This window comes from Gouania willdenowi, chromosome 21 (genome assembly GCF_900634775.1).
Source record: "Gouania willdenowi chromosome 21, fGouWil2.1, whole genome shotgun sequence".
In the NCBI taxonomy this organism is placed as follows: Eukaryota; Metazoa; Chordata; class Actinopteri; order Blenniiformes; family Gobiesocidae; genus Gouania; species Gouania willdenowi.
The window spans coordinates 22860328-22884960 of record NC_041064.1 but is presented as its reverse complement, the minus strand read 5'-3'; the positions used below and the strand labels follow the sequence as shown (position 1 = coordinate 22884960).

The window sequence follows — 24633 nt, the reverse complement described above, 5'->3', positions numbered from 1 at the left end:
AGCAGTTTATAGTATTTGACAGGATTTACAGCACTGTGGAAGATAACAGACCAAATGACTACATCAATTCACCAAACTACTAATAAAAGCACACATTTGCAGTTGACTATGGCACATTATCAAGTTAAAAAAATAAAAAATAAAATAATAATAATACAAATAATAATAAAAATAATAATAAGCAGGTGCTTTGTTTTGAGAAATTCTTCATTTTAAAAATGTAAAATTCTTTAAGGAACACACATTGAGCCACAACAATACGACCACTTATTGGTAGAAAATGAATCACAGTGGGACTGTCTTCCTTTCACCCATTCCCACTTTACATGTGCTACCTACCTGAGCATTCTGACATGCACAAGAATTTCAAAAGTAAACCAACCAATCTAAGGTTTTGGGGACCTCCTTATTGAGCCAATCAATCATTCTCTTACCTAAATAATTTTATGCCCAATGCTACAGCACACCCAATGGTGTAGCATAGCATAATCCTCAATAAAACAAGCAGTAGATGTTCAACTTACACAATAATAGATTGGTCCTAATGTTATGGTGTTTACGCGTATCTCTCTGGAAAAGCTTAAGTGAAAGTGCACATTGTAAATGAAATACAAGCCTATCAAATGTATAATTCTAAAACAAGTTTAATCCTCTCCTTTATAGACGGGAATTTTTAGAAATAAGAAGGGTTTATTCTCCTTAGAAAAAAAAGGGAGAAAATAAATTAAAAAAATGTGTTTTATTGGGATGATAAAATATAAACTAATCTCGCCCAAGAAAAACAGAAAAACCACCAAAAGTGATTGTGTCCTACATCAGGTTTTGGCACAAGATGTTGAATTATCACAAGGATGAGCACATTGGATGTTTACATTACATCTAACTCTGTGAACATTTAGTGTTTTTTGTGTCTCATAGATAGGCATCTCAAAAGTCAGGGGTCACCAATGTGTCCAACTTATGCTTAACCAATCACAGGAAGTTTATCCCAGTTTACAATGTGGAGAACTCAAATTTGATTGTCAATTTGTGAAATATTGATTTAAAAAAAACAAAAACAAAAAAAATCAGGGAATCACAGATTAGTATTTTTGACATGTCATTTAAGTATCTTTTAAAGAGTAACTAAACCTCTTTCTCCTGACCTGCCGCTAGGAGGGAAATCATCTTGATTGTGGGCGGGGCTCCTGCAGCAGTTAAGACACTCCCATTCTATACCATAAAATCTCCAATTAACGATCTATGCTATGCTAACTAGCTACTCATTACTCAATATACCTCTCTATTCACTCTTATCTCAATCCAACACTACTCACCACAGATTCTAGAGCCCACAGGTGCTAGTTTTTATAAAAGGGGAGGAGCTAACAGTGCTTGTATGTGATGCAAGAAAGATGGCTCCAAAATGTCACATGATCTTGTCAAAAATGACAAAATCATTGTAATAGCTGGGTTTCAACCCATAGAGGGCAGTCACTGACATTGTACAACAAAATACGCCACATTGAAATACTTTGACTAAAATGTTGAGAGTTGGACCAGGATCAATCAACAACACTACTTCATACCTAAATACATTTGTATTCAGCAGTTTTGGGGTTTAGTTACTCTTTAAGTTGGTAAAAAAAACAAAAAAAACAAAAAAAAAAAACAGCTTTGAATATCCTATATATCAGTAGAGTAATATTAATAAATAGTTTAAAGTGCTTTGTGAAGTCCAAAAGAATATTAGTGTAAAGAAAAGTATCTAGTTACTTTTGAGATGCCTGTTTCTAGAAGAAACACCTAATTCAGAAACTCAGAGGACATAAAAGGATTCTCCTTGTGAGGAACACGAGATCACACATCTAGTGAGTATCTAACAGCTGCGAGGCTTAGACCACATTCCACAGCTGCAAATGTAGCCGTGGAGCTCAGTTCACTCATGCCTCATGTTCATTCAGGGCGTGGCCTCAGGTGGGTTTGTGTTCTTGGTGCCCGCGTTGCTGGAGCCCTGGTTGAGTGTGTCCATGGAGATGTGGGCGGTGCAGGCCACGGTGTTGCTGTAGACGCGGCGGTTCAGATGAATCACTGTCGTCTTAGAGGGTATCGAGAGGTTGCCGTTCTCCGATGACCAGCGGTTGCAGTGAAACATCACCAGGAAACACCTATAAAACTGAGACAGGGAGAAGGATGACAACTCCTATCATGTCATTAAAAAGACCATACATCTTTTAGCATTAATGGAAATTCCCTAAGCTTGTTTTCCTCCCTCAGCACAAAGACGCATCCAGGAGGAACCTTATCATATGCCCTCAGTTCGGTTTAATTAGGTCATAATACTATGTGTTGATCTGTACCCCGAAGGGTACGCAATGGCCTTACAAGGGGTACTTGAGGAAGAGAGTGGAAAATTGACAAATGAAAGCAGTAAAAATAAGGGCTTTAAATGATAATCATACTAAATATTATCAGCAACTCACCAAATTACAACAAAAACACACAAAATAAGAGAAAAATACACTGAATAATAAAAATAAAAGGAAAACCACAATAAAATACACAAAATGACACCAAAAACACACGCACTAAGAGAGAAAAACACTTACTATTACCAGTAACACACAAAATGACAACAAAAACTCACAAAATGAGAGACAAATACACACTACAAAATACATGAAAATAACATACAAAAGGACATAAAAAACAACTACACAACACACACACTGAGGGAGAATACTTTAAAGAATGTCTAGTCGTACGGTTACCAAAGTAAATGTACGTAGCATCTTAGGGTTATGGTTAGGTTTAAGGTTAAGCTCTAGTCTTAGTCACCTGACCTAAAGTGGGCAATGTATGACCTATCACATGACCTAAACTGGCCAATGAGGGACACTGCGTAGAAATAGAATGTCGGTATTGATATGACAACCTATAGCCACTGCCTAATTTAAATAATACCAAAAACACACAAAAACTACAACAAAAACACACAAAATAGTGAAAAATATACTATATAATAAAAAGAACAAACAATACACACAAAATGACACAGAAAACACACAAAGTGATGATAGATATTATCTTGATTAGAAAATTAACTGATCATACAAGGTTCAGTCTTGGTCCCACATAAGGAGGGAGATCACCTATAGAAATCAATCATCAACTATAGAAATAAATCTATTCAGGAGGCACTAAATACTATTTTATTCCACTTATTTACAAAATGAGATTCTTTAGAATGAGTTTTTCACAGTATTCTGAGCAAAATGTTGTTTGTAGTTGGACATGATGGAGTACGAAGATTCAAAAGTAGGAGAAAGGGGGTTTCAGAGCTAAAAAGTGTGAGAACCACTGTGCTCAATGGATGTGATGAAATGGTCCACTAATAGTATGTCCTGCTTGTCTAGCAGAGTGTTTCCAACACCAAGAGGTTAAATTGACCTTCAAGATGATTAGTTGGAAAGATCCACCGGCTTCCTGATGGAGTTTAAGTGCACGTTCTCGCTTTTATCTCAATTACATGATGCATCGGAAGAAGTGTGTCAAAATGGTGTCTATCTTAAAGTCTCCGATCACCAAATTGAGTTTTTATTGATAAAAGTCTCACACTAGGAAATGACTTTAGTAGATTGCATGACAACAGAGGAGATGGGTAGTTTAGATGCAGGGCAACTGCCGACTCCTAATTTACTTTATTAAATTAATTTACTGAAACCACGAATAAGCTGTTATTAAGTCAGTGATACTCAACATGAGGCTCTTTAGGTCTTAATTTTAATTATTATTATATATTTATTATATTAAAACTTTAAACGAGGGAAACTTTTTAACCTCTTTTTACCTTTTTCTTCAGCCATTTTGCTACTTCCTTTGCTACGTCATTTTTTCAGATTTTAGCTCTTTCAGCCAATAAATATCCCCTTTTCCTAACTTTTGTCAATTTTTGCAAGTTCTTTTTGACACTTATCCAATTTTTGTTGATTCTCCAACCATTTTTAGCCGCTTTTCATCCAAATAAGCTACCTTTTCCCCAATAAATAACACTCTTTATTACATTTTGCCTTTTTGTTCCACACTTTTTCATTATTGTTAGCCACATTTTGCTCATTTAAGCTACCTTTTGCCATTACATACAACCTGTTTCCTCTTTTTTGTTTTTGTTTTTTTGCCACTCTTGACTACTTTTGGCCCATTTTAATCACTTTTCACTCTTTTCTTGCCACATTTTTGCCCCACCTGGGGCTCTTTGGCCCCCCCTCTTTCTGCTGGCCTGGCTGCATCTGCGAGCCCGGGGCTGTTCCTGGGTTTGCAGTGGCGGTTTTTTGCACATATACTGGTATACGATGCACTGGCACGCCTTGGGATGTGGGATAAAACTCATACTGGGCTTAACTTTAGACACGTTAATCTCAAATACCTGCTTTAGGTATAACCACTCACTCCTTCCCCCTGTCCACAGCCACCATCATTTTAGCTAAGTTTCACACTTGTCACCATACTGGCTTGATTACACAATATAATAAGCACAATATGTTCTAGAACTTCACATCTCACACTCACCCCGTAAAAAAGTATATTCTTCCCCACCCTTTCTATTTCCTACCTTGAGTCTCTCCTCCCTGCTCCCTCTCCCCCCCCCCCCCCCCCCCTCCCCCTCCTCCCCCCTCCCTCCACCTAGGTTTAACACTGCTCTCCCTTTTTATATCCTCCCTTTAATAAAATATTTCTTACCCTTCCTTAGGGAGGGCTCGTGGTGGTCACAATTAAGCAATAAAATAAACAAATTTATTTCATTGCAATAACAAAACATACTTTGCACTTCTTGTAGTTTTGACCTTTGACAGCATGAGCAGACAAGTGAAAAAAAAAAAAAAAAAAAAAAAAAAAGGAAAGGCGGCTTCCTCAAATGGCTGGCTGGGATTGGCTCGATCACCCTTCAATCAATCTAACTGGACTAATACATTTTCAACAATGAATCCCTCTGTAAAAAGTGAGGCGGATACATATCTGTTTTTATGAAAGTGCAGGTGTCACATTCCCCGCATCCCCCATGAGTGAGACGCCCCTGGTTAGATGTACAGTATTTGTCCGAAAAAGTGTGGCAACATTCAGGGCTGGTGCCCCTTAGTTACTAAATTATGATCAACTTAAATGATTTGTTTGCCTCATCCACTAATATTGGCTGTAATGGTACAAGAACACTATGAACAAGTACCAACATAAGAACAATTCTACATATTATATAAGAAAACTCATTGAACTTTAGGTTAGCAACAATCTTTAGTGATATAGCTCTTATTAAAATAATAGATACTGTATTATGTGAATAATTCCTTACTTCTGTATACGTGCAACATCTTTTGTGGATGTTTTCTATGTTGAATTGTAAAACCTGCTTCAAAATGTCTTGGAAATATTGAAAACATGCCATAATACAAATTGTGTAACACGTGCTGCAATTCTTGAAAAAAAAAATCCTATTTAAATAAAAAGATAGATTATTTAGACTATTTTAGACAGTGGTCCTCAACTACCAGGCTGTGGACTGGGACCAGCCCATAGACCATTAGAACCATGAGGCTGCGAAGAAAAAAATTGTTTTAAATAATACATTTTATTGCATTTTTATGTATGTTTTGTGATTGTTGTTATAAATTGTCTGCTTTTGCGATTGTCTCTTCTTCTTCTTTCTTGGTTATTGGCGTGTAGCAACCAAGATGAATAGGTGCATATTGCCACATGTACATGTTTTATTTCATTACTTTAAAGCTCTTATTGTTGCAGGGCCTTTATGTGCTGCATTAAGAAACATCCCCAGACAATTATAACAAACAAGTCTCTTTATCCACCCATCAATTTTCTGAGTCGCTTGTTTCTTTTTTCAGGGTCGCAGGGTTTTGTCTCTTTAATTGACTGCAGATGGTTAGACTCAAAGCAAGGCGCACAGACACTATTGAGGAGCGTATTTACTGGGCCAGAGACCCGCACACAAACCGTCCCTGATACACCACAAAAGTTTAATATTTGATGTGAAAATGAGGCCCCTGTTAACATAAAATGTCTTAATTGTGTCTCTGCTCACATTACAGGAATCATCCTGATGATGGCGCTCTGTGAGCAGGTTCATCTGTATGAATACATTCCTTCCATGAGGCAGACGAGCCTTTGCCACTACTTTGAGAAGCTTCGCCACATTGCATGTACACTGGGCAGCTACCATCCTCTCGTCTTTGAGAAGAGCCTGATCCAGCTGATCAACACGGGCCTGGAGAGCGATCTTCGGATCAAAGGGCGTGCCACTCTGCCGGGCTTCAGCACCGTTAACTGTGACTTCTGAGACATGAAATCCAAAAACTCAGACCTTTTCCGGTTGACCAAGGGAGAGGTGCAATAAAGCCCCTGCAAAGCAGGAGGCTGAAGTATCAAATTAGACCCTGAAGAAGATAAGCCATAGCCCTCCAGGGAGGGATCAACATGGAGGTTTATGAGAGAGCTTGTCTTTAATCAAAGAATGAATAAACATAGTTTACTTGACGAGAGACAGGTAGGTGCGACATTATTTTTACCGCCTTTTGACCATCGACCAGGGTTCCAACAGGTACTTGGAACAGATAACAGATGTAATTTTCCCAGGTTGCCATGTTACCACTGTTCACACACATGCAATACTAACAGTGTGTAAGACAGCTTTTACTCTTTGAAACCATGCACACTAATTTGGAACATTTATGACTAAAAACATACAATAAAAACATCTCATAAATCATAAAATCAGGACAAGAGTCTCTAAGACAAAAGAATGACAGATCTCTTTGGACTTTTGCAACGCTTGTTGTGACCGAGATTTGAACCAGCAGTCATAGGTGGCCACTTAATGGATTAACTGATAATAATTGTGCTGTCTTCCAACTAGATCCCCTTAGGTTCAGTATTTGTCCCCATAAATCATGTTAAATGAGGCTTTTGAAGTGTCTGCCTCAAATAATTTAATAAGAATATTGCTTCTAAAAGCCTAGTTTGGATTTTTTTCACACATTTCTACTGCTACTGCTTTGGGAGGACAAAAATTGTATGTATTTGCATGTATTTAGGACATGCATATTAAATTTGTAAATTATTTCTTAACAAAAAAGCTAATTTATATTGTTTTTGGTTGGTTTTTAAAAGCCACAGAAGACTAAAATATCATTTTGGGTGTACAGTCTATTTTTATCGGCAGCTCATGAACCACCAGCCTCCTTCTGTCTGATGTTTAGGTAAATCTTTACTGAATGTAATGGAACCCCCTCAATAGAATTGGTGCGCTCATGGGCGGCTCTTTGTAATTATGTAACATCCTCACCACTGCAAGCGTCTCATATTTTCTGAATCCTCTCATATCAGTCAGAAGCTTTGTGCAGCTCAGAGAGGCAGATGGTTTTAAAATGAGGAATTTGGGCCAGAAACCAGATTTCCTTTGTCTCCACATGGGATGATTTCTTCTGTTTACATGTCATCTGTGCCACAAACTGAACAGGTACAATGTGAATCATTTTTTTTGCTGCAGAAACATTGCCTCTAACAGTAGATATTAAAAAAAAGCCTGAAATGTGATCGGTTTCATTAACAATAGCCTACATCAGAAATACTGACTTCTGGCCAATGAAACACATTATTTGATTGTGTCTGATGCAGGGTAAATTATATTTTTCAATTACAATGATGTAAAAATGTTCCATGTGCAATTATAATTATGGTGATCTGGCATTTTTTCCAGTTCCACTTAAAATTACAATTATCATTTCCCCCTGAAAGGCAATTAGAATTACATTCTTAATTACTAAAGTTCAATTTAAATTAATCACAATTACCCAACCTGAAATAATTAACCCCAAAAATGTATCCTTCCTCTCGTGTTAGCTTTCTGTTAGCATCTCTAACGATAATAGGTCAGTCTGACCCATGTCTTAAATCAGCTGTAAAATACACTATAAAATATTATCTAATTTGTTTTTCATCTCTTGGTTACGATGTTAGGCTTCCTAATCAATGAAAATATTGGTATTCATATTTTTGATATGGTCATCTGAGCTTTTTAGTAGTGGGAAAACTTGATCTGAAACACATTAGGCATGTGTGAGCCATAGAACTGTAACATGGTTCCCCAGGTTTGCGCTTAATTCAATTGTAATTGACAGTTTTTAAAGAATTTCCATTCCAATTACAGTTACAAAGTCAATCATTTGAACCCAATTACAATTCAAGTACGATTACAACAACAATAGATTTTTTTCTATTAGAATTGCAATTATAATTACATCATAATTGATGTAATTATATTTTCATGCTCAAAAATACTTGAATATATGATTGATCTCTTCTTTAAATCGTATCTTTTGGAGCACATGAGACATGCAGGATTTTTGTCCTCCAGGTTCTGGAGTTCACCCTGTGTAGATAATGTTTGTAATCTGTGTCTCCATTAAACCATTTCTTAAATATTCTGAACCATCGTTGATCAAATGTACAAGCACTGCTGTTAATTACTGAGCATTTGAATCAGTTTTCTTGAGCTTAATTTAATGCTTCCACTTTGTTCAAGTGATCGTTGCATCAGTGATATTTTCCTCAAACTTCTAATGCAGAATGTGGGTGTATGCAGATTGAATAACCAGAGGCCGATGAATAATTCATTGAACGGCAGCGATACACGACAGAGGTAATTCACCACATTAATGTGAAATTGTGTTTATTGCTGTGAAAGCATTTCTCCCCCATGACGAGATATTGACGATGCAGTAATGAGCAACGATAAAGGATCTCTGCTGGAGACGCAGTGATGAACACTCATGTTTGTAATAGTTTTATGGCCTTGCCGACTCTGACAATTTGCCTTGACACATGTTGTGCAGACAAACAGGTCTAAGGTTTTATTTCCTGAAAAGACGTAGGGCCTCGTCTCCATGTATCCTGATATTTTTGACCCCCAACACACGGAGAACGTGTTTTGGCAGAGGCTGACTCGATTAGGTGCAAACATCACCTCCTATTATAAGTTTACCTCTATGATAGAAGGAGAGATTATGTGTTTGAACTGATCAGTGAAATGTTATAATCACCTCTGAATAAAGGGCACGGCCAACATTAGCAATTCATATTTACACAATTAAAATGTGATTATTTTGTTCAATAATTTCATCAAATATTTAGTTTTTGCTGTTTACGGAATGGGTTTATAAGTTGTTTTCTGTGATAAGATATGTAATAAATCCATGTTTATAAAATATCTGGATACGTGTGAGCGAGGCCAGAGTAAAGCCAGTATAGGTAGTAAATAATATAGCAATGTTTTAATGCTGAACAGGTTTCAGTGTTCTGTTTAAAACAATGAAGGTTTTCAGCTGTAAAGTGGGTTTACATTTCTGTGTTTTTGTGGTCTGTGATTGTAGCACAGTGAGTGTGCAAAGTAACATCCAGTCCCCCAGCATTCCTGTCAGAACAAGGTCCCAGTCTTGAACTGTCAGAACTGCCAGTCGACGCTATTGTCGTTATAATGTTATGTCAAGGCCTTTGTGCTTTGGGGTTTTCTTTCTCCTGCATGCTTGTGGGTCTCTTCCAGCTGCACTGCAGCTTTTAGCACTTACCTTGAAGCACTTTATTAATTGCAATGCTTTCTGGCAGCCTCATCTTTGCATCTTAAAATTGTGCCAAAGGTTACTATTTGGGGGTTTCTGTGGAGGTAAATGCAGGAGGAAGACTGGAGGTGCTTGAGTGTCTTTCTGGGATGGTCAGTGCTGATTTTGGTTTTTGCTCTTTTTGTCAAAGCCCAGTTTTATTTAGGAAAGACATTGTTGAATTGTTTGTTGGTGGTTGTGCTGCGTGGCCTCTAATCCCGGGAGATACTAAACCCGGAAACCGGAGACGTAGGCCAACGGAGACTGACTAAATTTTGCACCGTACTGCATATACAGGCTGTAATATCACCAAGTTCATCATTGTACCAGTTGTTCGATACAGTATATAATCTTTACCAGGGAGCAAATATTTATTCCTGGTTATTGTTTTCTGGAGTTTAATAGGAATTAATGTTATTTTACTATTGTGCATAGTTCCTTTTATGAACATATACTGTATGCTACATCTGAATGAGGTAATCTTTTAAATAATAATAATAAAAAATATTAAAAATACAACTGGTTTCCATGTGTTTCCAAGCAGTAGGTAAGTCGCCGGGAAATACGCCCCCCCCCCCCCACCCCCCACACTCTCTGTACCTTTGCTTTTTACTCTGCAGGCCTACTCTTTATACGTAATCTTTCTGTCTAGATGTGTACATTTCCTGCACCACACTGCCTCTGAAGGATTATTTAAATCTTCCTGTAGGATTCCTTGAAAGGGAGCAGAACAATAAGCATTGGGGGAAGTGAAGGTCATGTATTGCTCCCAGCAGCCTTAGGGTGTCCTCTTGATATTGATTTGTATGTGAAATCTTTTCTTGCCACACTTGAATGAACGTTTCTGAAAAAAAGATTCGTCTGACTCACCTGTTTGTTCATTAGTATGTAGATGAGAGGATTGATGACAGTGCTGCTCTTTGCCAGCAGTGAAGGGACCACGCTGGCCACTGGGCTGATTATGTTGGACGGACCAAATGTTGCCATCATGGCCACGACTCCGTAAGGCATCCAGCAGAGCATGTAGCAGGCTGCAGTGGTCAGGACCATGAAGAGGATGTGGTACTCTCTTCTCCTCGCTGCGGTTTTTCGAATCTTGCCAACCTGAGAATCAAGAAATGAAATTATTAATTTATTCAAGCTGTCGGCCAATGTCTACATTGTAAGTTTCAAACTCTGCGCACCGATACCTTGCAGTGATTTGTCACCTCCAAAACACTAACCAGAGGTCCAGTGGTGGAAAGTAATGAATTACATTTACTCTCATTACTGTAATTGAGTAGTTTTTTTTGTGTACTTATACTTTTATTTGATTACTTTTTAAAATCTGTAATTGTACTTTTACTTAAGCAAATTTGTTTCAAGTAACAGTACTTCGTTATATTTGAAATAGATTTCGTTACCGAGGAAAATAAATCCTGCACACGGACGGGAGTCTGGTACATTTATGCTATTGAACCTACCCTAGTGCTGTTGTTAGGATCAGCCAATAAAATGTGTATATGTCTATGGCCTGCTCTGTTGATTCACGTGATGTCACTCACATTGCCGTATCACGACAAAGTGAGAGCGCTAAATTCTGATGGAGAGCAGGAAACTTGAAAATCTGCCATGTGAAATCATCAAAATGCCCATGTTTTGTGGAGTTTCCGGCTGCTCCACTCGTTCTAACCGAGAAAAGGAAAAGAGATTTTATAGAATACTGAATATTGTCATTCACAAAGGTGAGAAATGTAAAAAGCTCACAGAACAACGCCATAAAAAGTGAATTTGAAACCTACGTCTGTGGTCGGGACGAGCAGAGTCTGCTGATGCCCGTGTCTGTAGCGTTCACTTGGTCAGAGGTATGTTAGCGAGCTAACTTTGTTTTGTGGCTGTGTTTATGTAGCATTAGGTTGTCGTTAAATGCTCATTTACTATTATTTACCACCTTTCTTTCACCTCTGCTGCACACTGTGCACATAAAGCTGAACACCCTCATGCTATTTCACTACATGTCATAAAGTACTATTCAGTAGTAGTATATATGTATGTGACAAACAAACCTCATGTATCTTTGACTATCAAGCTAATGTCGTTAAGATGTTTAGCAAGTTTGTTTGCATAATAGCCGTTACTGCTGAGGAGGTTGTGGACCCACCCGCTCAGAAGTGCGCAGATTTTGGTGGGTGGGCCGGGGGGGGTTGTGTGCGACTCAGAGCGGAGCGTTTTTGTGCCCCCCCCAAGTTTTCTCTGTTTTTTTCCTCCAAAATGAGAACAAAGAAACTGTTACTATGTTTGAAAAGTCACAAAAGAAAAGATTATTTGAATGGTTCCTGCAGAAATTGAAGTTGCAAATATTGTCTGTCCTATGCCACTTTTTTCAGGTAATTCTATAACCAACAGAATGCTATTTTAAATTTTTCATCATTTAAAAAGTGCTTAAAACACCAGAAAACATCACAATGTTGTGTTTTAAGGTATTTACTGTCAACCATATAGTAAGGAAAAGAAGAACATGATGTTTAAGAAGAATATTTCACGAAAAATTCACAACCAATTTCTTAAACAATACTTTGTTACTTCCTAGTAATGTTTGGTGTCAAAGTGTCCCATAATACATGATATTTCAAGACATGATGAAAAGATGATTTGAAGTCACGCGAGATGTTCTGTGAGTCACGTGACAGTTTGTGAAAATTCAACATGGCGGCCCGCTGCCTTGACTAGTTTACCAACTTTGTTTACTTGCACATATTAATGCTTGTTACCGTTAAATCCAAACCACCAACGAGAACCAACCATGTGCCCTCTCACCAGCCAAAGTGGAGGACCTCGAAGACTTCATCGACTGATTTTACGCTGAGTACGGGATGAAAACCGGACCTAAAATCGCGAGCACATCAGGTAAGGCTGCAAAACGCCAAAAAAAACGACTGTTCTACGGATACGTCAGATCTGGAGGCAGAGTCTCACACAGAGGTAATAAAATCTATAAATCTATAAATAAAATTAAAAATTAAAAAATAAATAATAAATAAAATCTATAAATAAGAGGCTGGGTGTGGTCGAATTACTGCACCAAGACTTTCAGGAAATGAAAACTAGCCTGGAATTTTTAAAACCCCTCACCACACACTTTATACACTTTTCTTAAACAGGAATGATCATTTCTCTCTTGTTTAAACACTCTCAAAGTTCAAACCTTCATAGATTTTAAAACATAAACCTGTTTTCAAACATACAGCACTTCAGAGTCACACAATCAGAGTCTTTGTTGATGATGACGTCAGGCCGGTCAACAAGGACAACCGGTCTGTTCACCCATTCAACCATAGAGTAGAAGCTTTGTGTGACCATTTGGAACTGTATGACATGGCCTTTATAACCGGGACCAGACTAGGAAGGATTAGGCGTGGAGGAGAATTAGCGAGGAGGTGGTATTAGCAGGTAAAAGTTCTCTCTGTAGCACTGAGCTAGGATAGCATTAGCCGCTAATCAAACTAGCTTTTTTCACTGGTGGTTTGTTAGAGGAGAAAAAAGAGAGCAGCTCCTCGCTTCAGCACGTAGTGAAACTCACCAAGTTAGATGTGTCGCTGGTGGGTGAACGTAGCATTAGTCAATCAGGACGCAGAACACAATGCGCGTTCATACGCCTTAAAAAAATACACCCAAAATTGCAAAAAAATCATCGAAAGGTGAACCGCGTTGTAGTGAGGGACTACTGTACTTAAGACAAGTATGTATTACTTTTAGATTGACATGTCTAACAAAGGCAAAAAGGGACACTAGTCAAACCTCTAGATCATGTGACTAGAGTCATCTGCAGAAGCCTCAACATGAGTGGAAAGGAACGAACACAATCAAACAAGATCTACTTCATACCCTTCGCACCAATGTTGATTAGCGCTAAAGACTGCAGTGGAAAGGTCCAGAATGTGAGTTGGGGGGACTCCAGGCCAAAGTCCCAAACTGTTAGAATTGGATTTGAGCATTTTTAAAAAGGTGCCATATCTTCACCTTGGTAGAAAAACCCAAAATGTCAAACAACATTTTACAATAAACTACCCTGAAATTAAAACAGTCAAACTTCATAACTTCATAAATGACTTATCTCATTTGTTTAAAACCAAATCAAAACAATATAATCTTCTTTATACCTCTAAAGACTTAATTAAGATACTAACAATCCAATTGTATGAAGTCACATAGATTAGCATTAATTGAAAAGCATTGCTCAGAAACAAAAATCACTGCTTCATTTCATTATTGATCTTTAGCCCAAAAGGAACGAGTTATTTTATTTCATTGAAAAAGTTCCAAAACTTACTTCAGTTAATTTAAAAAAATAATACGCCTGAGGCTTATCCAAAAATGGCAGTGTTGCCATTTTTCTAACCAGCTTAGATAAAAGAGACAACATCACTACCAGGAAACAGAATGTCACAAAATAAATCCCCTAAACAGCCTCTAAAAAGTGTGGTTTAAACTCAACAAGCCTTTATTCCAGTTTGAGTTTACCTTAAGAACATGTGCATCATAATATAATTTTTCTCAAAGATTTAGCAGGGATCTTCAAAGAATAAGTAGATTGAAAATGAGTTCAATGCAGTTTAACCAACTTGAGGCTTGATTCAGTATTTTAAACCTTGAGACAGAAATTGGAGAAAATACCCAGACACAAACAAAGTACAGTGATGCTGTCTAATACAGTAAGGAGTGCACAGAACTGCACATTGGAGAAAGTAACAAACCACTACACCCACACAGCAGAACCCACACCTCAGTGGAGAACTCTGTAAACCAGGAAAGACCATCCTTGGACAGAGGAGGGGGTTGAGACTCAATCTAACCAATCATTTATAATCCAATCATCTCCTTAGTCTCCAGATGATTTAACACCAATCTACCCGAGTCAACTGGGACTCTTTAGTACACTAATGAGTCACAGAGCTTCGGTGGTCCAGAACTGAAAAATCTTCCTTTATGAAACACCTTCCAGCAAATATTCAAGTCCTGTTGCCATCATACCACACATACGATAACCACTGTTTTATAAGATTGCCATAGCTCAAGTGGTAAACATTTAAGATTAAAATAAGGCATGTACATACATTTCAAAACTTGCTAAGGTTATTTAAACTCAAAGGACATGATTTATTTTTTTATTAGGTGAAATGTTATTTATTAAAAACCGAGCCCACCACCCTTTTCTCTGTGAGGCTACATTGCTTATAATGGCTTTATTAACAGACCCATTTCAGTATCCGGTGAGGGAAGATTAAAACAATATAACAGCTACCACAAAGCCAAAGTGTTCTAGAAATGGTGTGAGGAGCACAGAGATTAGTATCACCTGGCCTCAAGATTCTCCAGGACAGGGGTGTCAAACATAATCTAGTTCAAGAGCCAAAAAAGGGAATACAAGCAATTTCAACATTATTCTGCTTAATAAATCTATGCAAAGTAATGGAAGGTACATAATATATCCAGTCTTTAAATCTCCTTGAGTTTGTGACCAATTGTTATTTCCTTTGGGAAAATGTTGTTGAATAATTCTAATAAAAATGCAGGATTTTGAAAAAGATAAAGATTTCTTTCAACATTTTACAATTAAAAATGATTGCCATCATGTGATAAAAGCATGGGAAAACTGTACTTTCTTTGAGTTTATGTATTAGGAAGGGCTGAGATTTCTACAATTGAATTACTTGGCATTTTTGAACAATTTGTGTTTTTTCTGATTTCAACTTTATCCTGTGGGCCAAACTTTATGCTATAAGCGGCTGGATTTGGCCCCCGGACCTTGACTTTGACACTTATGCTGTTGGATCCCACAGCATTTCGAACTTTAGGCATCTACTGCCACCTTGGTGTCAGATGCCATTATTCGCATGATTAAAATTAATTATGTGCACTTTTTTGTCAATGTGATTAAATATGAATCAATTAAAGGCTTAGATTGTCTTGGTGATAAAAACACTAATACAAGGATTGGATTAGCTTCATTGAATTAGTCAGATTGTGATTTATAAAGCAATTTTAATTCATGTGGCTTAAAACACATTACTTAAATTCCATGTAATCACAGCAAATACCTGAGAGAGGAACTCCTTTTTGGCAGCAAAACAGTGCAGTTGTCAGTGCCTTGTTGAATCAAGAGGTTTTATCAACTTCCTGCCTAAAATGAATTAAGGCTGAACAAATGCATAATGAATGAACGCTGTCTTTCCAAGCAACTCTGATTCATGCATGTCTAGTCTGTTTACTGGGTGCAGATTTTCATGTTCCATCTGCATCAGTGTGCGCTGGGGCCTTGTGTCTTGGCTTTGCTAAGCTTTAACCTTCGTGTGTGTCTACTAGGGGAATTCCCAGCTCACTGGCTTCATCTGGAGAGAAAACACAGAATGATGAGTGAAAGGACATAATTCCAACCTCCTTTATTAATGCCCACACACAAGGCCATTTGATTCACATAAGTCGTGTTTTTTTCTAAAGTTTCTGAACACAAGAATGCATTTCCATAAGGTGTCGTCTAAATCTAAGAGATGTTCATGAGAAAAAGCAGAAAGAACAACACAAGGGGTCATTGCTTCAGTTTTGAAAGTCGCAAAAGTATTTTTTTTTTAAATGCTAGGTACCAGACTGCTGGGGATTCATTCCTGTTATATCCACGAACTTGCACTCTGCAGGAGCCGATGTGATGACTGCTTGCAACAAATTGTTTGTTGCGTTCAGTCTGGTCTTTGTCTCCATACTAAACCCCTTCAATCCGAGCTGATTTAGATTATAGCTACGATTACGTTTTTTGTCTGATGTAATGAAAAACAGCTTTCTGGGGTCTGTTTAATGTACATCTGCTTTAGTCAGAGTTCTTTCAGATGCAACCAGAAAATGAAAGTCAGCTGGTTTTCCCAGTTAATAAAGTTCTCATCGTGTGACACTGTTTCCTCTATTAGACACGCCTCCATTTTACTCCTAATATCTTTTAGTGCTTTCTCTAATTGATTATTGATTCCTTTATAAATATCAAGCTGGACATTTAAAGCTGATATCCGGAGTTTCTGATAAATCTATGTTTATGTATGATTCTTTTGGAATTCATAAAAATCCCTAACTAGTCTTTTACTGTGGTCTACCGCCGGTTGTCATTCATATACATTAATGTATATAAGACCCGCCTTCGTCCTATAGACCCCTATACAAATGGAAATGAGCACCATGATCGCCCAGCCAATAGGCTTCGACTTCGCGTTTTCGAGACTGTCAATCAAAGTGAAGCGGAACTGTGCACGAAAACAAGGCCAATATCGAAACTCCGGGATAGCAGCTTAAGGTTAGAGGTTTAAACAGGTTAGCATTTAGAAGTGATGTTACACATACTGTATTTAAATTAGTTTATGTTCCTGCTATCTTAGACTGCAAAGAAAGAGTAAAACCTACACAGGTCACTAATTTATCACATGGAATAAACACAGTATTAGAAAAAAGAAAAACAAGGTAGATCTTTCAGGGGCTTGAAATTCTACATAATTAGCATGTATCCATAGTTGCAAACTGTGTCTCATCGCCTGAAGGGCAGCAAAGAACAAGAATTTGATCATTTTCTATCTGATCACACACAGTGCTCTGTGATTCCTGATCAGCCCCTACAGTAGTTATAATGTAATTCTTCATATTTCAAAGCTGCTACTGTTTCATAAACTGTTAAAACCTAAAACTTAGTTTTTCTCTTTTTTTGGCAAACCAAATAACTGTAAATTGAGTCTGAAACTTAAAGGCAGCAATAGTTCACTCATGATGTTGGTAAAAGACTAGGATGAGTGAACAGTGATAGACACAGGCAAAGTTAAATCTGTAATTACTGAAATGTTTAAAGAGTCTGAAAAATGTTCGAGTTTTTGTATGAACAGTGAAAAAGGGAGATGCATCCCATAGTGGATTGGAGACATGTTCTTCCTTTAATGAGATTGTTGTGATCTTCTCTGGCTGCTTTGAGGTACAAATTGTTAGAAAGTGTGGACATGTAGTTGTTAGTGGTGGCTTATTTGGTTGTTTCACAGAGGTTTATATAAATGTATGATGTCGCTTGATTCCATGTTTAATTTCCATTTTTATAACATCTTATTATGCAGATGAGAGATGCTGATTGAAAGTGAATGATTGGGAACTGTTGTTAGCAAATGGGTACATTTATGCACTTTAATCAGCACTAATTGCCAGTTGTTTACGTAAAAAATGAGAACTGAAAGTTTGGAAGTAACTTCCTGTGCAAACGTTGTGAGAAATAAAAATAATCTAGGCGTGTAAATATCTGCACGATACATCAACTTTCATCCTTACGCACAATTATTTTGTGGGAAACTAGTGCCGCCGGCGGTGAGGAGGCATTTATACGCTGTGAATGACGTTGCAGGGTTAGGGAAAGGTTTTAGGAGACTTCCTAAAGGAGTTAGGTAAAGGGGATTACGTAGTTTTGACAATCAGATGCACTTCCACTAGGTGACGTAATAATCCAAGGCCGGTGAAGGTTAGTGACTTCTGTCTACACATTTCCGAAAATGGCCAACTAAAGGCGCATTTATAACACTTTCTGATGATATAATCTGAAAAATCACAAGGTTTTAATGTAAATCAAAGGAAAAGAGGCTACCAGGTTACGAGGAACAAAAGTGAAACTAAAGGAACGTCACATTGAAAATGGTTGCTCACACTCATCTTCCACTCACAAATCAGAATTCATTCAAAATAAGTACGATTCTATGCAATTATTACATTTATGCAAGATATAGGCCTACATAACAATGTAGGCATACAAATGTACAACTGCACAAAGCATTCCTAGGTGAATGAAATACATTGAAAAAAACATAATGTAGCTAAAAAAAAACCTTTTTCTTGAATAACTCTTGATATAACTTGAGTGCTCTTTTTTCATTAGTTTCAATGAACACTCGGATGAGCGGGTCCCGTTAAATCAGGGGTGGGGAACCTCCAGCCTCCGGGCCCTATATGGCCCGCGAGACCATTTATAATCGGCCCGTAAAGCAATAAAAAAATATTTTACACATGAAAAAAATGAAAAAAATTAGGAGAAAAACATAAAGCCCTTAGTTTTCTGAGATAAAACAGACGGATATGAATGTCTGAGTCAACGTCAGGGTCAGTGTATTTAGCATGTGATGCAGGTGCACAGCACACAGGAGTGGTTGACACGGACAACAAGTGAAAACCATGGCGACTCTGAAAAGAAGGAAGGTGGATGCAGAATGGAAAAATAGACAAATTCTTTGTTGATGTGAAAGGCAAGCCAGTGTGCCTAGTTTTTGGCAATGCGCTGGCAGTAATGAAAAAGGCAAATTTGAAGCACCACTACAGCTCGAAACATGCTAAACTCGGGGAGTTGACAGGACAAATGGATAAAATTAAAGCTCTTTGTCGCAGTTTGAATGCTCAACAAGCAGCTTTCACACGACCACAAACTGACGGAGAGAATATTAAGCGTGCAAGTTTAGTGGTGAGTGAATTAATAGCCACAAAGCTGAAGCCTAATGCTGAAGGAGAGTTTGTGAAAGAGTGCCTTGTGGCCGTCGAGGAGCTGCTTGCGCTTGACAAAGTTAATTTGTTTCTAAGCGTCGGCTTGTCTCGAAGAACCGTAGCAGACAGGATTACTGCTAGAAACCAAAATATTGAAAAAACAATATTTCAACAAAAGAGGAGTTGCTGTCTTTACAAGTCAAGCATGAGGATTTATTTAATCAAGTTATCATGGCCATGAACAATTTTGAACTTCCCTTGAAAAAAGCATCGCTACTGATGGAGCACCTGTAATGGTTGCCGCACAAAAAGGATTGAATGCATTAGTCAAACTAGAAATGAGGCGTCTGAGTCTGGATCCAAGTGATTTAGTTGTTTGCCACTGTATCATACACCAAGAGAGTCTGTGTGCACGTTCCCTGAAGCTTAACAATGTGATGACAACCATCAGTTCAATGAGCTTCTCAGTGAGCTTGAGTCAAAGTATGGTGATCTGGTTTATCACTGTCAAGTGCAATGGCTGAGTCGTGCAGTTTTATACACTGCAGAAAGAAGTCAGAAACTTCATGGAGATAAAGCGGAAGCCTGTCATGGAGCTCAGTGATGACAGGTTCCTTAGTGATCTTGCATTCATGGTGGACATCACCAAGCACCTGTCAGAGCTAAAAATCAAGCTGCAAGGTCCCAACCAACTCATCAGCTCTCTGCTTTACAATGTGAAATCATTTGAAGTTACTGTAAGTTAAAGCTGTGGCAAGGACAACTGGAAAGAGGGAACACTGTGCACTCTGATGTGAAAGCTGAATACGCTGGTGAGTGTACAAAACTCATTCAGGCATTTAATGAGAGGTTTTATGATGTAAAAAATATACAAAAGAAGCTGGACATGTTTGCTACGCCGTTTAATGTAGAAGCATCTGATGTGCCAGAAAACCTCCAAATGGAAAGAATTGAACTACAAAACAAAACAATAGCAATTTCAAAGCGAAGTACAATAACCTCTCTCTGCTAGACTTTAACAAACTGTATGTTTCTGCTGAGGATGTTCCTATCCTGAGGAGACATGCCTTGAAGTTTGCATCTCTGTTTGGAACAATGTACCACTGTGAACAGTTCTATTCAAAACTGACACTAGCAAAGACTCGATTCCGCTCAAGCAGTTTCACATGCATAGAAATGCAGCATTCATGGGGCGTAGTGACAGAGTGGTTATATATTTTTTGTTTGTTTATTTTGCATTTTTATCTATTAGGGCTGGGCGATATGGACTAAAACTCGTAGCTCAATATTTTTTCCACAATGGCAATATACGATATTTTTAAAGTCTGACCAAAAAGACAAGTTTTTGCTGATGCAAAATGCCACACAGGCACATTTATTAACAAACAGCTACACATTATATGCCACTTTTGGCTTTTTCTCCTATAGGCACGTGTGAGTGAGTTCAGTGGTGTGACTTGTTTAGGGAAAGGTCTGGTTTAGGACACACTCAGAAATCTATTAAACTGAGCTTTTCATGCTGTTCTGATAAGTAGTGAAAGCAACTCCTAAAACAAGTTTTTGAATACAACATAAGCTACAACATATATATATATATATATAGGCAATATTGTCATTTTCCATATCGCCCAAAATAGAAAACTTGATATATCTTGAATGTCGATATATTGCCCAACCCTACTATCTATGCGTGTTCATAATAGTGTGGCCCTCGAAGGCCTTTTTACAGAAAATAAAAATGTTCCTTGATTTGAAAAAGGTTCCCCACCCTTGCTTTAAATGTTGTTACCGCAAGGAATTGTGGGTCAGCATTATCTGGTCTCCTTTGGTAAAGGATGCATCAGTGTTTCCTAGGATAAAGGAGGTTATAAAGAAAGCATTAAGCACTTTCCTTAGCTTTTAGAGAATTGGAACCCTCCTTATCATGGCCACCACTCAAACACTTCTGAGGGTTAAGGAAAAGTGGATAGGAGGGACTATTTGGATGCAGCCCATGAGTCCAGTGAATTTTAACTAGGAACAACTGGCAGTGTGGCCCCAACCTGTAGCAGAAACGCTCAGACGTCGCTATGTCTCTTTACTCTTGGCCTCCACCTTCAGATTACACCACTTTCCTTCACCCCTGCCACTTTTTGCTTTGTGAATCTCACACAATTAAAAATTTTGTCACTAACTTGTTTTTTTAATAGATACAAATAAATAAAACTATGTTCATGGCCTTCATCACCCCCAGCACACATGCTTCATTCTGAATGTCCTTTTCCTTGTTTTTCCTGCCATGATCAAACGTAAAATGGCATTGAATAACAGGCTCATTTAGATGCAAAAATAAAAATCTTTGTGAGCTCCTTTACATGACGTCCATAAGACCAAATTCTCTGAAATCCACATCCAAACATCATATTCACTGATTCATCTTTATTCAAACATCCTGATTTCATATACTGTATGTTCTCTGTGTTTGTTAATAGGTTTGTAGTTAGCATTAAGTCAGTTAGTAGAATCTGATTATTGTTAATCATTTATTGTGTACTTTTCTCCTTTGATAATAAATCCATAAAACTTATAAAACTGATAATTGATATTAATCTGAGTAAACCGTGTCCAACCTCAGCAACATAAATAATAGAACTTAAGTATGAGACTTATAACATTACAAGGTTGTTGCACTTCCTCTTTAAGGTCAAACAAATAACACATAAGTGCACATACAGTATATGCAACAGAAATATTGTGCAGGGCTCGAGACTGCAACCAAATTGGTTGCATATGCAACTATTTTTTTAGTGTGTGCGGGTAAATTTCATCTGGTCGCATCTGTGCGAGTGCGCAGGGTGACCTCATTTTGAAAATCCAAAAGGAAGAAACTTCCTCGTCCTCTGAGTCTTCCTCCTGTGAATCAGGGTCCGACATGGACACTACACACGCTGCCATGTCCCCAAACACACAGCTGCTGCGCATACATGATTCCACACCAAAGAGCAGGACCTCATTAGAATCAGCATCAAGGGGCCAGAACTGATGGACTATGATGCCAGGCCAGATGTTCAGCTGTAGTTCTCCCAGCGCAGGGATCTGCAGCCTGCAGCTCTGGAGCCTAATGTGGCTCTTTGACTTTTATGCAATGGCTCCCAATAGCTTTAAAAAAAAAACCGATTGAAATAAATAGTAATTTTCTTACAGAGGCTATTAATGATTAATGACAAATAAAATCAAGATACAACAATTTGTTAACCTAAAAATAAACCACATTGTGCAATGACTCAGCCACCTTCCTACTTCACCTCCTGCAACATCCACAGACCATTTCCACTTTCCTGCACCTGTGGCTAACCTTAAGTTTTAAATCCCTGGTAAGATAACTAAACCAACAAAAACACTGTTGTAAAAACATTAATTTAACTGCCAACATGCTGGTTAAATATGCATGCCTTATGCGTGGCAAGAAATTAGCAATTAACATGTGTTGACCACATGATCATGCGTTATCAAATTCCAGTTACTTTTTGTAGCCTAAAAAAAAAACTTATTTACATAACATTGTGTTCATGTAAACTGAGATGCATAAGAATTTGAAGATGCAAGATAGTGTTTTTAAACAGTTTTTATGTTGCCATTTACATGATCAATAAAATCAAGTCAAATTAAATCAAACATTATTCTATATAATTTTAATTGTATATAATTTAAGACTGTATTGTCTTCATTGAGAAGGTATTTTTTTGGCTACAGGAAAACTTTAATCCAGGGGAGATGAGGTTAAATGGTTCCTTGTAGAGTAAAGGTTGCAGACCCCTGAACAGGGGAAGAGGGTTAGGAGACCCCACTATAAGAGCTGGACCCTCTGAATTGAATTCCATGGGGTGAAGCAATGCTGATGCTAAGTTGGTTATGCTACTGTTTACTTAATTCGACCAAATTCTGTGCTGGAGAGACCACCTGAGAAAGTTAGTCCCACCACTGGAAAAGTTTGTGTAGAGCCCTGTTGGGTAAGGTGAGCTTGGCCACTGACAGAGAGGGAGCCTTGCAAATTATCTATCTATTGCAAAAACAGCTTTCAAGCTTCAAGTGCAGTGTGATGGTGTTGGAATTCAGTGTGATGACCAAGACCGCTCCATTCATTGGGATTAAACCAACCTCATAAAACAAGACCACTGATAAGAAGCTTAGGGTTGGACAGAGGCTAAGACATAATAATCCTCTGTTCCCAGTAATAATCTGATCTCAATCAGTTTAGTACAAAACCATTTAATTTCTTCAGACCAATCACTGTGAAACTCATCTTCATTAACAAGCAGATAATGGAGAAATGAATGACCACAGTCACGCTGTGTGAAGGCCCAAATAATTCAGGCTTTTGGATTTTATTAGAAATCTTTAAGCCATGAAAGGCAAGAGCAATTTATTTGTGTAGCACATTTGTTTGTTTTTGCAGAGCACATTAACAGGTGTAAGAAGACTACTGCGCTTCCCAAGACACATCAGTTATTGAGATTTACCCATTGAAAATGTATATAGTACCTATGCAGCCTTGGTGTGAGAGTTAACCCACAAACTGGGGAAAACTGGTACAATGTTGATGTTAAAAAACATTGCAAGAATAAATTCCACGAGTCATTACCCAGCATCATGATGCATAACAATTGGTTTATATTTTGTGTTTTCTACACAGCTGCCCGTGGCTACTCTTCCATCAGTAATTAAATACATGCAACCGAACAATAGCCTGGAAAACAAAATAAATATTGTTTAGGTCAGAACTCTCTATATATGTGTGAAATTATTCTATTCTCAAATCAATCTATCACTTCAAGATAGAAAGGAACCTGAATGTGGCAAAAAAAATACAAAATTTACTAAACACAGCAGATAACAAAGGGCATTTACAAAGGCAAATACTAAAATTGTATCAAATGTACCATTATATGTACTTCTTCATTATTATTATATGTTAATGTTATTAAACATTTAATGGCTGAAAATAAAATTCAAATGTAAACAGATAATAACCATCCTCATAAAACAAAATATCAATCCTTCTTCAAAGCAGTGTATTACAGATGTGCTGTAATCTATAATGTACTAAATCAAGTTTCTAAATACAACTGTTATGCTGAAGCACAACAATAAGCTCAAAAACAAAACCAATCAACTGTAGCTTCTTTATCTTCACAAGCTGCTTCATGAATGAAGAAAACATCAAAATAAGTCAGAACATCTGCTATGTGATGGGAGCTTAACTTTTCTCACATTTGCTATCGAAGGTCAACACTATATGTAGTGGAATATTTTTACCACAGCTACTGTATCTATGTTTTATTCTTGCAATAAAACAAACATTTATTTTATTGCTTAATTGTGACCATTGAAAGCCCTCCCTAAGGAAGAATAAGAAACACTTTATTAGAGGAAAATATTTAAAAAGAGAGGTCAGTGTTACACCTGGGTGAGGGGGCAAGGAACAGGGAAGAGGGAG

General features: G+C 37.7%; 1 protein-coding gene across 1 annotated transcript in view; it reads right to left on the bottom strand.

Moving 5' to 3' along the window:
* Positions 1-1721: 1721 nt before the first annotated feature.
* Positions 1722-24633, bottom strand: part of tmtops2b (teleost multiple tissue opsin 2b) — a 62342-nt gene continuing 39430 nt past the window's right edge. Inside the window, exons 3-4 of the mRNA XM_028436037.1 lie at positions 10512-10745; positions 1722-2155 (exon numbers count right to left, since the gene is read on the bottom strand). Coding sequence (XP_028291838.1) covers positions 1940-2155; positions 10512-10745 — 450 coding nt within the window. The 3' untranslated portion in view covers positions 1722-1939. The remainder of the gene's footprint in view (positions 2156-10511; positions 10746-24633) is intronic.